Source organism: Bidens hawaiensis, unplaced genomic scaffold (genome assembly GCF_021521415.1).
Source record: "Bidens hawaiensis isolate Kalapana, Puna unplaced genomic scaffold, B.hawaiensis_p1.1 tig00059038_1, whole genome shotgun sequence".
NCBI classification, from domain to species: Eukaryota; Viridiplantae; Streptophyta; class Magnoliopsida; order Asterales; family Asteraceae; genus Bidens; species Bidens hawaiensis.
Window position 1 is genome coordinate 6,005 of NW_027500636.1, and position 14,403 is coordinate 20,407.

A 14,403-nucleotide genomic window follows, 5' to 3' on the forward strand; every position below is an offset into this window, starting at 1 on the left:
GCCAACAGACAAGAAAAGCAAGGGAAATTGGGACCCCGATGGGAGGGACCCTACCAAGTCATTTGGGCAGGGGATAAGGGAGCCTACAAGTTGGCGTACCACACGGGAGAAGAGGTGCTCCGCACCTGGAACGCCATGCAGCTAAGAAAGTACTATGCTTGATAAACTCATCGGGAGGGAGAAGGAGGGTGGAAAACACGAGAATAGGCCAAACCGTTATTTTTTGTGACATTCGGCTGTGTGTTCCTAGAAGGAGCCACTCTCCATCAAATAAACTCCTCTCCGAGAGGAAATCTATGTGTTAGGTTGTGAACAAACTAACTTTTTGTATGATCATTTCTTGTAATGCAACCTAAAGTTGAAAGTATGAAATACGAAGTTCAAAACGATTTCTATGCTCTCTCTAAGAAAGCAAGTCAATAAAAGTTAAGGCTTCCACCCCCGAGGTGACGTTATAATTAAAGCTAGCAAATACTCTTCTGTCATGAAAGACGAGAAGAACGGCTCGCTGATAGGCTAAACGGTTAACCAATTGAAACAAAGTCAAAGTGCCATTAGCGTTAACGCGATTAAAGCAAGGGGACTGACAAGCAAGCCCCTTTTAACAGGTCCAACCCTTTTCGGGGAAAAATTAAAAGGTACTAAACATAAGCCCTCCGGGGGCTACCAAATACAGTTTATCCTTACAAAATACTACCAAAAGAAACACAAAAGGCTACCAGGACCTCCTGTAAACTAGCAACGATCACGGTGGAGATGGGGTGGGAGGATCAACCACGGAAGACATTGCTTGGATCTCGTTCACCGGCATGCCAGGGTTAGCAGAAAGTTGCTCCAGGAAGGGAGGCTCGAAAACATTATAAGCAACAAAGGCAGCTTCGGCTTCTAATTCAGCAGCCTCTGAGTAAGTCGGCACCTCAACAAGGGGTATCTCTTTAGCGTGGTAGTCATACCCAGCTCTCAAACCATGCTGATACCCCGACGAGAAGACTGCCCGAGTCATGGCATCATGGATCATGCAAGTGTCACGACAGGACCGTGCCCTCCAATAGACCAGTTTGAACCCATCCCTAACCATCCAAGCCCGATCAGAGCGGAGGCCAGCACACTCCTGCTCTAGCTTCTCACATTTCCCCTGGAGATCCCCAACCAACCTTCTTTGTGAGCCTGGATGGCTGCCACTTCACTCCTGAACCTCTCTCGCTCATCATATACCTGTCGAAAATTCGCTTCCACCTGTCTAATAAAAACATGAGGAATCAACCCAGTTAATTCGAAAAGGAAAGCAACCAAGTAAAGGGAAAATAAAGGAATACCTCTATGAACCTCGCCCGATCATCCTGGGTCTGGGACAGTTCAGCGTTGAGTCGAGAGATCTCATCCTGCGCCTGTTAAAGGCTAGTTTTCAATGTGGGTACCTCCAGAGCCTTTTATTGAGCTAGCAGAACCTGTTGCCTTAAACGTTTGATTTTCTCTTTGTCTTTCTCGCCCGAACGTTCAAGCTTCTGAATCTCCTCCTGAAGTTGCTGCAACACTTGATCATCTTCGATCATCATTTGACGGGCCGTAGCGCCCAGAGCCAAGCCTCGATACAGATGAGTCCCGTAATCACCAATTAAACGATCCCTAGTCAAAGCACGAAGATGACCTGAGTCCACAGGAGGGACGACATCGGTAAGGAAATCATGAGCCTGCTCAGGGGTCATCACCGAAGAGTTCACATCCAAATACCACTTGGGCACAAACACGTTTCCTGATCCGCCTGGGCAAGGTAAAGGCACATCTTGGGAGGAAAGGTTAGAACCCTCCTGCCGTTTACCTGGAGAACCGAAAGTAATGGAACCTGATTCAGTATACACATGTGCATCCCCGAGGGTAGTGACAGGGAATTCAAAGTCACCCTCTAAATCAACCGTAACCGCAGCAGTGTTAGAGGGTCGGGAGGAGGACGACTGACCCTGGTAAGGGCGTTTCGAACTTCTCAGACGATTCTTCATAGAGGCATCGAAGACATCAACCAATGGGTGTTTGCGAGAAGAATTTTCGGGAGTCTCCGAAAGAGTAGCAAGAGTGACTTGACCAGAAGGGGTTGATTCGGTCCTGGAACTTGAGGGAGGCGTCACTGGAACAGGCACAAACTCAGCAGCTGTTAAGGTACCTTTCAGTAGAGCGTCTTTCAAACTCATTTCTACACAAAAAGAGAAGAACACGAGGATCAGTACCACAACATAAATAAGAGTAACATAAGAACATCTAAAAACAAAAGGGGGGAGGTGAAAGACCTCGGCTTCCTTTAAATAAGGTTGGCCGTGTGGAAGGATCTGGCCATAAACGGCTCAATCCTGCCATGACCAGCAAGGGCTCAGGAAAGGTCTTAGCTTCAGTTGGACAAGCAACGAGAGAATTATACAGGTTGTCTTGAGAGGGCGGAGAACGGGGAACATCATCATGAATGTCAAAGTCCGCTCGTCGGCGACTGACGAGCCATGGGGCAAAAGCGGTAGACACAAAAAAGAAACTATTCTTCCATTCTTTAGGACTAAAACCAGTGGGCATCTTGGAACAACAAGCCGGGTATCTGTTCGCCGAAAGTCGCTCGAAGGTGAACCAATCACCGTCGACTTTATGGCGATAAAATCGACGAAACAACGGCACTGTGGCGAAACTGCCCATGGCCTGACAGGCCACCTCGAAATGAGTAACTCTCAGGAAACCCAACGGATGGATTTTCGAAAACCCTAGTTTGTGAAATTTTAACAGAGCTGTTTGGAACTCGGTCAAGGGATAACGTATGTTGGCGCACTCTAAGTTCCGAGTGTACAATGTGATCAGTTTGGGCCGGCTAAGAGCTGTCTCAGTTGGTCCAGGAAGAACAGGTGACAAGGATAGGGGGATACTATAGCGAGAACACAGCTGAAGCATATGCTCTTGAGTCAAAATCGAGGTTATCGTGGACAAACCTTCTTGACTAATGGTCAGATAAAAGAACAAGGGAGAATAAGAACTACTAACCTGATGAAGACGATCGATTAAACGAAGGGGAAAAGTCGCCAGAGAAAGATGAAGAAGAGAGAGAGAGAAATGAGTTATGATTTATGAAGATGGGATGAGAGGTAAGTAATATATTAATTACCGTATGGAGAAGCGTGCGGTTAAACTAGGACCACACATTTTCACCGCGTGACAGCTGGCGTCTGAGGGCCTGGATAAAGATGTAAGCCCAAGATAAGGGTACTAGCCCAAAGAGTAATGACCTGCTAAGAAAAGTGATGGCCTGCTAAGAAAAGGAGATTCAGTATAACACCCACATCATAAATAATATGGGCTTTATACTAGGGGACTTGAAGAGACTACACGGATTTTGGCCCACCCAAAAAGCCCAAGGAAGCAGGTCCAGCCCAAGGAAAGCTCAAGAACCCCTAAGATAACAAGACAAGGCTAATGCTGAAGGGTCGTTGTTGGCCTGAGCCCCACAGGAGAACTGGGCGATGACGTATGCCTGAAGGAAAGGGAGCACACGGTGGATAATAGGGAGCTCCACATAAGTCAAAGGTCAGAGGAAGAACCAGCGGATAAAAGGAAGCAACCCCAGTCCAACGGTCAACTAGAAAAAGATGCTCTTTAGTTTGTTATATAGAGAGGCACATTGATACTTGTAAGGGGGCAGGCAAGAAAGTGTGACAAAAGAAACTCATTTCAATAATAATATTAGCCATTTTTTCACTGTGAACTTCTTCCAGAAAAACCTTTCACCACTATTCCCATACACTAATTAATCCCCGCATCAATTTAGGTTTTTACATCTGCTTTGCTTCAACTTGACCACTACACCTCATCGCCATGTAGATACCTTTGAACTTGCCACCCTTCTTGTTAAAATCCTCCATTTTGAATTAACTCCAGGACAATACACTCGCTTGGCCCCACTTGTGAATCAAAATATTCAACGAGTTCCCTACAAAATGAATCGTGTTTATGCAAACTCTCAATATCTGGGTCCATTGAATGGTTGATCCATGCCTTGGCCAACGCCACTTTAGTTTGATTTTATGTACAAGTTATTTACATATTTATAAAAAATAAATAAATAAATTAGTATGGTCTTTCAAAATAAAGAAAGATACACTTAGTCCTGTAAAAAGGTTCATGGTCTTTCACTTGCTATGATCCCGATCTTATGTAATTATGTAATAGAGTTTATGTAACTATGAGAAAAGTTAACGTACAAATGAAATTAACATGCTAAACGTGAGAATCAAATAGGGTAATTATATATACAAGTAGTGTATTTATGTAATTACATCATAGAGTAATTATACTCTATGATGTAATTACATGATTACTCTAATTGTATATATATAATTACTCTATTTGATTCTCACGTTTAACACGTTAGTTTCATTTGTATTTAATCCAAACCCATGTAACTATAACACATAAATAATTATATGATAGATGCTTTGATTAATACTTTCTGAAGAAAAGGATAAAAGTTTATGTTTGAATTTTTAGAATATCATCATAAACTAGTATCATGCTAAGTTTAAAGATATATATGATCATGATTCATGTGTTTGTTTGTTCAGTTATTTGTAGGGGTGTGCATGGGTCGGTTTGAGGCGGTTTTGAGTTAAACTCATAACCATAACCGATATATCAATTAATGGATATTCATAACTATAACCGATCCATTATGGCGGTTTCGGTTAATCGGTTTTGAAGGTTATAACAAGTGGGTTTGGGGTGGTTAACCATAACCAAAATAATGTATCTACGCCTAAAAGTTTGGTATCAAATATTACAAAAAAATGACATTACATAGTCCAACAAAATATATAATCCATAATACTAATACCAAATATTAAAAAAACGACAACATATAATCCAACAATGAAATTCCAAGTTAATTCAATAGTAAACGTTGAACCAAAACCATCAAAATGTTATAATCCGACCATATGTTTGGTGGAAGTTAGCCTCAAACATATTGTTGGTTAAATAAATGGGTCGATTCGGTTATGGAGGGTTTGAAATTATCTTTAACCAAAACCGACCCATATTTGGAGGTTTTTGAAAATTCACTAAACCGACCCATGGTTATGTCAGTTATCGGTTAAAATCGGTTCGGTTATGTCGGTTATGGTTCGGTTAAACGGTTATGGCGGTTAACTTGCTCACCCCTAGTTATTTGTATATTGTCAATGTGTTTACATTATTTTTGTTTGTCCCATTATAAATATCCAGTTTCAAAATTTATTAGCCAATTTTCAAAGTTTACCCTTAAATACACACAAATAACATTAAAATGCAATACTGATGGACTTAATTTTCAAGGGTATTATTATCATTTGGTAAACAAAAAAAAATTAATCATTCAATTTATCTTAAACTTTGTGTTTTTCAAACCATGACACTTTTAATAGGACGGATGAAGTAAAACCAATCACATTATAGTAGGACCCAATTACATTACATACACAAAGTCGAACAGCTTAAGCAGAAAAGTTTCCATTATTTGCCAATTGCAACAATAAGATCAAACAAGTCCAATAATCCACACATCAAGGAATCAAAACATTTATAAGTGAAAGCTTAGAACAAAGGAAACTTGATAGAGGGACTGCACTTCTTGGCTAGAGTGACCGGGCATTCAATAAAGCGTGAACCTGATGAATCCACACACAAATAGATTTGGTATAGTTGACTATTACCCGACACGTCCCTATTGCACTCGATCCACGGGGTGTAACCTCTCGCCCCTTTAATTGCGTCCCTTATGCTAGTCATAGTATACTCTGACCCATTTGGATGAATCCCTACACAATTGTTCCAGACCAACCATCAGTGACAAAATTAGAAACTTTTATTTTAAAAAAGTTACTAGACAAAATACAAATTTATAAACTAAAAAACACAATTTGTTTCACAATGATTTATTATAACTTGTAATCCATACCTGCGTCTTGAAGTGCTCCAAGGAGGTTTATTTGGGTTTTGAGTTTAAGAGTCGTCGAGAAAAAATCATGTTGATCAAGTACGGATTTTGAGCATGTCCCGTGTTTGTTCCACTCATAACCCCAAAATTTTTGCCCATCATTGCTCGGGCACGATAACGTTGGCCAGTGTGACTCCATTTGGCTCACGAGGTCTATAATCTGTAACTCAATTTATTTATTTTTTACATTAAATAATTTATATTAATATATAGAAAGACAGAAGGTAATACTAACAAATAGTAATACTCTACAAGTGAAATTAACCTAATAACTCTACATTTTTGGACTATAAAAATTAAAAAAAGAATGATGTAGAAAAATAATTTGTACAGTATTACTTTAATGTCAACATAATTACTATTGTTATTTGTACGTTTCTCGCGTTAAAAGTTGTTTGTATTTGATCCTAACACAAAATATTTATAGTAAGTGATAAAAAGATCGACCTCAGAGGAATTGAAAGGGCTGTTAGAGTCGCAATTGGAGGGGTATGAACCATTGATCCAGTTGGGCCAAAGTCCATGAATTCCAAAATCCGGCTTTGGTTTTCCTTTAGTTGGGTAGCAACAACTAAATTTTGAGTCACATTGTGATCCGGGCCACTACAAAAAAAACATACATCTTGAATCAAATGAATCCTAGGTGGTGGCGATTAAGGTTTTTATGACTTACTTGTTGAACCAAGTAAAAGAAATCGAAATGTTGTGATGTAGAGAGTACAAGTAGGGTTAAAAGCTTGATCAACAGCAGATGAGTCTTCATGTCTGTTGTAGGCTGTTTAGTTTGGTGTGTATAATTAGGAGAGATATTGCGTACATGCAAAATGTATGAACTCAAAATGGGGAGTAGAGTATGCTTTGAATCATTATAACAAAATACAATAGATAACTAAATTGCAATTTATTATTGGTTGAATATTACGCGTACGTATTATATTATATTAAATAATGATTAACCAAAAACTATAATTATAAGTCATAAACAAATAAACACTTCTTCATATACACCGACATTTGATTAAGGGATAGACTAAACGTACTCCACTACTTGTCATACATTCCTTAAACTTTCATTTCCTTTTAATTTTTTTTGACATATTAATCATTTGTAACATTTTATTATCTTCTTTTAAAATATTAAATTAAGAACTATAATGGTTTTATTTATTTTTAATTTTTTTCTCTTTTTGTGTTTATTGTATTTGATCATAATAATATTTATTATTATTAGTGTCTATGCATTATTATAATTATAAAACCCCACACACACACATAGATAGATATATATATATTGATACTACTAAAATTAAAGGAAAATGATATTAAAATATTTACAATCTTAATACTAATAAAAATAAATTAATAATAATAGTTTTATTGTTTTTAAGTTGATATATGTAGTGGAGACTAGTAAGTAAAAAATATGTTATAGAAAAATATTGTAGGGGCTAATATGTACATAAATAATGTTAAGAACCAATAACAATTGGTTTATTAAGTTCAATGAGGTGTACGTTTAATAAAAATGGTACGAGGAAGGGGTACGTTTAGCAACACCTTTGATTAAATATGACACGATGCGGCGTTGTTTAGCACTTCAATGTCATAAATATCTTTCCTTGCGTTCTAAAGTTTGGATAAAACTGGATACGGATCAAACAAGTCAAAAAAATTTAGATTTTAATTTCCTTTGACATAAATATGTTTGCAAAGTCACCACAAATTTAAATATATATTATGCATGGTAAATTCAACCATTTTTCTTTTTCTAAAAATGCAACATAAGTTGACAAAATAATATCTTTACTCAATCACCTATTCACCTATCATCCTTCCAGTATGATTGATGATCCAACTCGAGAATCACTAAAGTAGCATTTAGATAGAATCCGTGCTACAACTACCACATCAATAATAATCTGTATGAAAATAATTTGTATTAAAAAAATAAAAGAAATTAATGCTTCAGTAAAAAATGTGGGTGCAGGGTATCATACTAAAAGAAATTCTTTTATATATTTAATTCAATTTTCTTACTTGCATTTTAATATAATAACTTTATTTTGTTTATTGTTATAACCATCAATATCATACTAACAAATTTTGTTTATAATACACACTTACATTTTTAAGGCTAATCTTTATTAGTCACACATGGCCTCCAACTTGCACGTCCGAACCGGTTTGGAACCAAACCGGACCTGCGATGTCTCTATTTTTTGAATGATCAATACCATTTGGATCACTAACTAGTCACTGGCTCACCCGATCATTTTCATTCCCCAGTATGAAACCATGGGATGCTAGTTGGCACGTCCGCAAAGGGAAGCCCGTACATCAGTTCGCCTCATCAATCCCGAACCGGAGACCCCAAGGAAACATGTTTGTATATAAAGTTATAAACACACACAACTACTAGTTAAACTTATTACATTATACTAAACCCAACTATACCACACACGCAACAACAAACAATTCTAAGAGTGAAAAGTTTCCAATATATGTAGCAGTAAGATCAAACAAGTTTATACATCAAGGAACCAAAACATTCAAGTTAGAATGAGGGAAACTTGGTAGAGGCACCACACCTCTCGCCTGGAACGAACGGGCATTCAATAAAGCACGAACCCAATGAATCCACGCACAAATAGATTTGGTATAACTGACTATTACCCGACGAATCCTTATTGCACTCAATATACGGAGTATAACCACTCGCCACTTTAATCGCATCCCTTATGCTAGTCAGACTATACTCTGACCCATTTGGATGAATACCTACACCAAACATGTAACACCATAAACTTTGTGACAAAAGAAAAGTAAAAAAAAAAACATTTGTTTCACAATGATTTATTATAACGTATAAATCATACCCGCGTCTTCAAGTGCTCCTAGTAGGTTTATTTCGGTTTTGAGATTAAGAGTTGTTGAGAAATATTCGTGTTGATCAAGCACCGATTCTGAACACGTCCCGTGTTTGTTCCACTCATGACCCCAAAATTTTAGCCCGTCGTTGCTTGGGCACGATAATGTTGGCCATTCTGACTCCATTTGGCTCATGAGGTCTGAAATCTGTAATTCAGATTGATTTATCATAGTACATAATGTACATTTATTAAGTTATATTAATATATAAAAGGACAAAAAATATAGACCAATGAGGAAGCATAGGAAATGGTAAAAGATCCACCTCGGAGGCATCGAAAGGGTTGCTAGAGTCACAATCCGAAGGGTACGAACCATTGTTCCAGTTGGGCCAAAGTCCATGAATTCCAAACTCCGCCTTTGGTTTTCCGGTAGTTGGGTAGCAACAACTGCTATTCGTGTCACAATACGATCCTGGCCACTAAAAACAACATTTGAATCAAATGAGTCATATGTGCCCATGTGTGTCTAGTACATTTACATGATAGTGATTAATGTTTTCATAACCAGACCGGCCATCTTACCTGCTAACCAGACCGGCCATCTTACCTGCTGAACCAAATAGAAGAAATCAAAATCTTGTGAAGCAGAGAGTACAAGTAGGTAATGTAGGGTTAAAAGCTTGATTAACAAGAAATGATTGTTGGATTGCATCTTCATGTCAGTGTTTAATGATTATATTGTTTTAATGTGTGTGATAAAGGTATCTTTAGAGTTATATTAATAGGAGAGATGTTGTGTGTATGCAAATGTATGAAATCAAGATGAAGAGTATGGCCGGTATGTTATTTTATTAGAGAGAAATTATTTACACGTTATATTTAATTAGTGTAACTAATAGGCCATTAATTATTTACTATTCTTAATGAAAGTGGTGTTCTAGTAGCCGACAATGGATAATACAAATAAGTATAATACTATATTTCTCTAATTTTTTTTTGAACGACCAACTAAGTAACACCGGGTACTTTGTACGTGGCCTTCATTGGCTAAAGGTAGCCTGAGCCGGCCACTAGTCCGGACGGACGGAGCCCCTAGCGGTCCACCTATTGAGGGATTCACCGGATAAAACCCGACCCCCACGCCCGCAGAATGGCACGACAACGAGGAGCCGGTAAAACCGGGTGAGATCAGGACTCGAACCCTGGCAAGGCAGGGTCATCCATCATATCTCCCATATAAATTGGTGATAGTGAGTTTTGAACCCCCTACCTCTCACTTATAAAGTGAATGTTCTACCATTGAGCCACATCCAATTTTATATTTCTCTATTGAATTGAATATTTCTAACACCCTCCCATAATTCAAATGGAAAATACTATTATTAGTGTATGAGATTAGAATAGTATATTACACAAAATATTAAGGACACCAATGATGTGGGCTTAGAATGCATTGCGAGATCTCTACTCTAGAATTCATCTTATCAGAGCTTGAACGGGATTCATTGTTGGGAAGAAGACGAAGTCGATTCGATCCAACTCTAACGTACAGGCCGGCTGAAGAGATATTTAGTCATGAAATAAATAAGAAAAGATATTATTCTCTAAGAGCTTGTCCAATACCTTTTATTTAGAGTCTTTCTCCTATCCGTTACGTTAGCTATAAGAATTGTTATAATGGGTTTTTTAGATGAATTGTTATAAACCACTAGCATATGATGAACTAATTGATTTTGAACTTTTGGTATCAATCGTCATTTGATATAAAATATTACACACGGCGAACTTGGTAAAAAAAATAGAATCGGAAGATATGCTTCTTGATGTTGCTATAAAAGAAGTGAACATTTTTATTGAATACTTAATGAGATTTAAAGAAACTGGAATATTTAAGGCGACTGATGAAGCTAAAGTATCTGTCATTTAAATCACTATCGGTCGGGTTTCCTTCAAAAGCGCCTGGCTCATAGAAAAATAAGCCGTTTTGATATAACAACTTTGTTTTGTTTACTGTCATAACAATTAATATCATACTAATGAAATTTGATTATTACAAGGTTATATTTTAAAGGTACATTTTTATTAGTGGCACATGGCCTCTGAAATTTCAGGCACCACATTGTATATAGAGGTGCACATCCGAACCAATTTGGAACCAAACCGGACCTGTGATGTCTAAACTCTATTGGAACAGGTTTGTAACCGTCAAAACGAAAACAAACAAAAAAACCTAGTTTCAAACCGAACCAATCCTTTCACCGCTCAAAAATTATAGTCAAAACTGAAATGTTTTAGGCAAAAAACGATTTTCACCTTTTTTTTTGACCAAAACCGAACTAGTTTCAAACCAAATTGGTATTGTGCATCTACACACACCACACCAGCAATACCAAACAATTCAAATGTGAAAAGTTTATGGAATTTGAAACAGTAAGATCAAACAAGTCCATACATCAAGGAACCAAACATTCAAGTTAGAAAGAAGGAAACTTTATAGAGGTACTACACTTCTTGGCTAGAATGACCGGGCATTCAATAAAGCGTGAACCTGACGAATCCACACACAAATAGATTTGGTACAGTTGGCTATTACCCGACACGTCCCTATTGCACTCGATCCACGGAGTGTAACCTCTCGCCTCTTTAATCGTGCCCCTTATGCTAGTCACACTATACGCTGATCCGTTTGGATGAATCCTTATACCAAACATATAACATTATAAACTTTGTGACCAAAGAAAAAAAATTGTTTCACTATGAATTATTATAGCTTATAAATCATACCCGCGTCTTCAAGTGCTCCAAGGAGGTTTATTTCGGTTTTGAGATTAAGAGCCGTCAAGAAATATTCATGCTGATCAAGTATGGATTCCGAGCACGCCCCATGTTTGTTCCACTCATGACTCCAAAACTTTAGCCCGTCGTTGCTTGGGCACGATAATGTTGGCCATTCTGACTCCATTTGGCACATTAGGTCTAAAATCTATAATTAACAGTGAACTAAAATTAGTCAATATGAAGTTAGCCCACTTGATAAAAGCACATGCCTTTTAGATGGGAAATCCTAGGTTCAAATCTAAGCAAATGATTAGTTTAAATTTATTGACATAAAATAAAGTAGGAGTAACATTTCTCGTTAAAGAAATAAATTTATTGGAGCTGGTAAAAAATCCACCTCGAAGGCATCGAAAGGGTTGGTAGAGTCACAGTTGGAGGGGTATGAACCATTTTTCCAGTTGGGCCAAAGTCCATGAATTCCGAAATCCAACTTTGGTTTTCCAGTAATTGGGTAGCAACAACTGGATTTTGTGTCACATTGCGATCCGGGCCACTACAAAAAGAATAAACATTTTAATCAAATGAGTCCTATGTAGCCATTTGTGTCTAGTACATGTACATGATTGTGAGTAATGTACGTTTTTATAATCGGAGCGACTTCCATACCTGCAGAACCAAGTAGAAGAAATCAAAATCTTGTGACGAAGAGAGTACAAGTAGGGAATGTAGAGTTAAAAGCTTGATCAAAAGTAGATGAATTTTGGATTCCATTTTCATGTTTGTGTTTAATGTTTAATGTGTGTGATGAAAGTGTCACACAATAAGTTAGATTTAAAGCTTGACCTACAACTCTACAAGTATAGTTTCATGTCTATTATATTGGGTGGAAGTTTGTCTCACGTAACAAGATGTATAAACCATGAAGTTATTATTTATAACTATACCATTTGGTTTAGTTATAACTGCATAAAAATTAAGAAACTTACCGAACATAAATACTATTTTGACAAATTCTGCTTACTGGATTACTGGAGCGTTCTCACTAAAAATATAAGTTTTTAATGTTATATTTACACACCCGTAAACCTACTCCTAAATATATACCATTTAATTAGAATACCGGAACTTGAAAACTCTTTTAACACTTACTAGGGACACTATTTTAGTGCATTGATACCGTTGGGCTACATGTCGTTTTATTAATATATAAATCTTATTTTCACGCTTTTATGTATAAGCTATAAATTTATTTACATTTTTATAAGAAAAATGAAGTTTGGTTTACCAAAAAAAAACATTTTAAAAATCTTACCCCGGTATAGTGAATTTAGCCAGTAGCCTATTTATAGGATTCGTTGACCGTTCAAAAAATATATATTTACTTTAGACTTTATATACATAAATAATTATAGAATTTATATAATTTTGTTATTATTCTATAGCATATGAGAGAATGATCTAGCATGTTATAATAGAGTTACTTCTGTTAATACTTTTTCAAGCAATGAATAAAAAAATTATATTTGAGTATTTTAAATAAAAGCATAAACGTGTATGATTCTAAGATTAACTAAATGATCACGTGTTTGTTCATTCAGTTATTTGTATACTGTCATGTGTTTGGCTTGGATCAATACTAAGAAAAGAATCACCCATGATTTTAGTTAAGTGAACTTTGTTTAATATCATACTAATGAATTATGTTTACAATACTAGTTTATATTTTAAAAGGCCGTTTTTACTAGTCGTGCATGGCTTCATAAATTGTTGAAACGAGCATTGTATATAGAGGTGTGCACATCCGAACCGGTTTGAAACCAAACCGGACATCTGATGCGTATACTCCGTGTTGAAATTGGTTTTAAATTGGTCAAAACAGAACTGAACAAAAAAACCCGATTTCAAACCGAACCGATCCTTTCCCAGCAAACAAATTTCTTTTAAACCGAACTGGTTTGGACAAAAACTGACTTTGAACTTTTTTTGGGCCGAAACTAAACTGGTTTCAAACCCAACCGGTTTGACAATAAACCGGCTCTGCACCGCTACTTAATTAAGCCCATCACATTATAATAAGCCCATTTACACGCACAGTCACACACATACCAAATGGCCCAAGTGGGAAAAATTTTTATTATTTTGAACATTAAGATCAAACAAGTCCATACATGATACATCAAGGAACTAAAACATTCAACTTAGGAACTAAAACATTCAACCTAGAAAGAAGGAAACTTGATAGCGGTATTGCACTTCTTGGCTAGAGTGACCGGGCATTCAATAAAGCGTGAACCCGACGAATCAACACACAAATAGATTTGGTACAATTGGCTATTACCCGACATGTCCCTATTGCACTCAATCCATGGAGTGTAACCTCTAGCCTCTTTAATCGCGTGCCTTATGCTAGTCACATTATACTCTGACCCATTTGGATGAATCCCTACACAATTGTTCCACCCCAAACATCACTGACAGAACTAGAAATTTTTAACAATGTCTCAGTAAACTTTTATTTTAAAAAAGTTACTAGATTAACATATAAGTATATACCATTATAAACTTTTAGACAAAAAAAATAGTAAATTAAACACATTTTGTTTCACAATGATTTATTTATTGTAAGTTGTAAATAATACCGGCTTCTTTAAGTGCTCCGAGGAGGTTTATATGGGTTTTGAGTTTAAGAGTCGCCGAGAAAAACTCGTGTTGATCAAGTACGGTTTTCGAGCATGTCCCGTGTTTGTTCCACTCATGACC

The 14,403-nt window shown here is 36.9% G+C and overlaps 3 protein-coding genes across 4 annotated transcripts; all 3 read right to left on the minus strand.

The window, feature by feature from the left end:
* Positions 1 to 5,592: 5,592 nt before the first annotated feature.
* Positions 5,593 to 6,758, minus strand: LOC143602498 (ribonuclease 1-like). Its single transcript, XM_077079579.1, has 4 exons — positions 6,669 to 6,758; positions 6,443 to 6,598; positions 5,957 to 6,155; positions 5,593 to 5,816 (listed from the first exon to the last, which is right to left on the minus strand). The coding sequence occupies exons 1-4, from the start codon at positions 6,756 to 6,758 to the stop codon at positions 5,593 to 5,595; spliced, it is 669 nt and encodes a 222-aa protein (XP_076935694.1).
* A 1,640-nt stretch (positions 6,759 to 8,398) lies between these two features.
* Positions 8,399 to 9,696, minus strand: LOC143602497 (ribonuclease 1-like). The gene is made up of 4 exons (XM_077079578.1): positions 9,473 to 9,696; positions 9,189 to 9,344; positions 8,872 to 9,070; positions 8,399 to 8,773 (listed from the first exon to the last, which is right to left on the minus strand). Exons 1-4 carry the CDS (start codon positions 9,581 to 9,583, stop codon positions 8,550 to 8,552), a joined length of 690 nt encoding a protein of 229 aa, XP_076935693.1. The 5' UTR covers positions 9,584 to 9,696; the 3' UTR covers positions 8,399 to 8,549.
* A 1,599-nt stretch (positions 9,697 to 11,295) lies between these two features.
* Positions 11,296 to 12,420, minus strand: LOC143602496 (ribonuclease 1-like). Of its 2 annotated transcripts, none has more exons than XM_077079576.1 (4): positions 12,310 to 12,420; positions 12,041 to 12,196; positions 11,637 to 11,848; positions 11,296 to 11,562 (listed from the first exon to the last, which is right to left on the minus strand). In XM_077079576.1, the coding sequence occupies exons 1-4, from the start codon at positions 12,418 to 12,420 to the stop codon at positions 11,340 to 11,342; spliced, it is 702 nt and encodes a 233-aa protein (XP_076935691.1). In that variant the 3' UTR covers positions 11,296 to 11,339. The 2 variants fall into 2 exon arrangements, with proteins under 2 accessions (XP_076935691.1, XP_076935692.1); XM_077079577.1 differs by having other exon boundaries at positions 11,296 to 11,557; positions 11,644 to 11,848; positions 12,310 to 12,414.
* Positions 12,421 to 14,403: the final 1,983 nt, after the last annotated feature.

Bases quoted from the DNA above. Each gene is read 5' to 3' on its own strand.
- LOC143602498 (XM_077079579.1), bottom strand. From the start codon at position 6,758: ATGAAGACTCATCTGCTGTTGATCAAGCTTTTAACCCTACTTGTACTC. The intron at 6,599-6,668 runs GTAAGTCATAAA...TTTTTTTTGTAG, and splicing joins TCTTTTACTTGGTTCAACAA to TGGCCCGGATCACAATGTGA. The intron at 5,817-5,956 runs GTATGGATTACA...ACAATTGTGTAG, and splicing joins TGGAGCACTTCAAGACGCAG to GGATTCATCCAAATGGGTCA.
- LOC143602497 (XM_077079578.1), bottom strand. From the start codon at position 9,583: ATGAAGATGCAATCCAACAATCATTTCTTGTTAATCAAGCTTTTAACC. The intron at 9,345-9,472 runs GTAAGATGGCCG...TGTTGTTTTTAG, and splicing joins TCTTCTATTTGGTTCAGCAG to TGGCCAGGATCGTATTGTGA. The intron at 8,774-8,871 runs GTATGATTTATA...TGTTTGGTGTAG, and splicing joins AGGAGCACTTGAAGACGCGG to GTATTCATCCAAATGGGTCA.
- LOC143602496 (XM_077079576.1), bottom strand. From the start codon at position 12,420: ATGAAAATGGAATCCAAAATTCATCTACTTTTGATCAAGCTTTTAACT. The intron at 12,197-12,309 runs GTATGGAAGTCG...TTCTTTTTGTAG, and splicing joins TCTTCTACTTGGTTCTGCAG to TGGCCCGGATCGCAATGTGA. The intron at 11,563-11,636 runs GCTATAATAATT...GTTTGGTATAAG, and splicing joins GACGCGGGTATGATTTATAA to GATTCATCCAAACGGATCAG.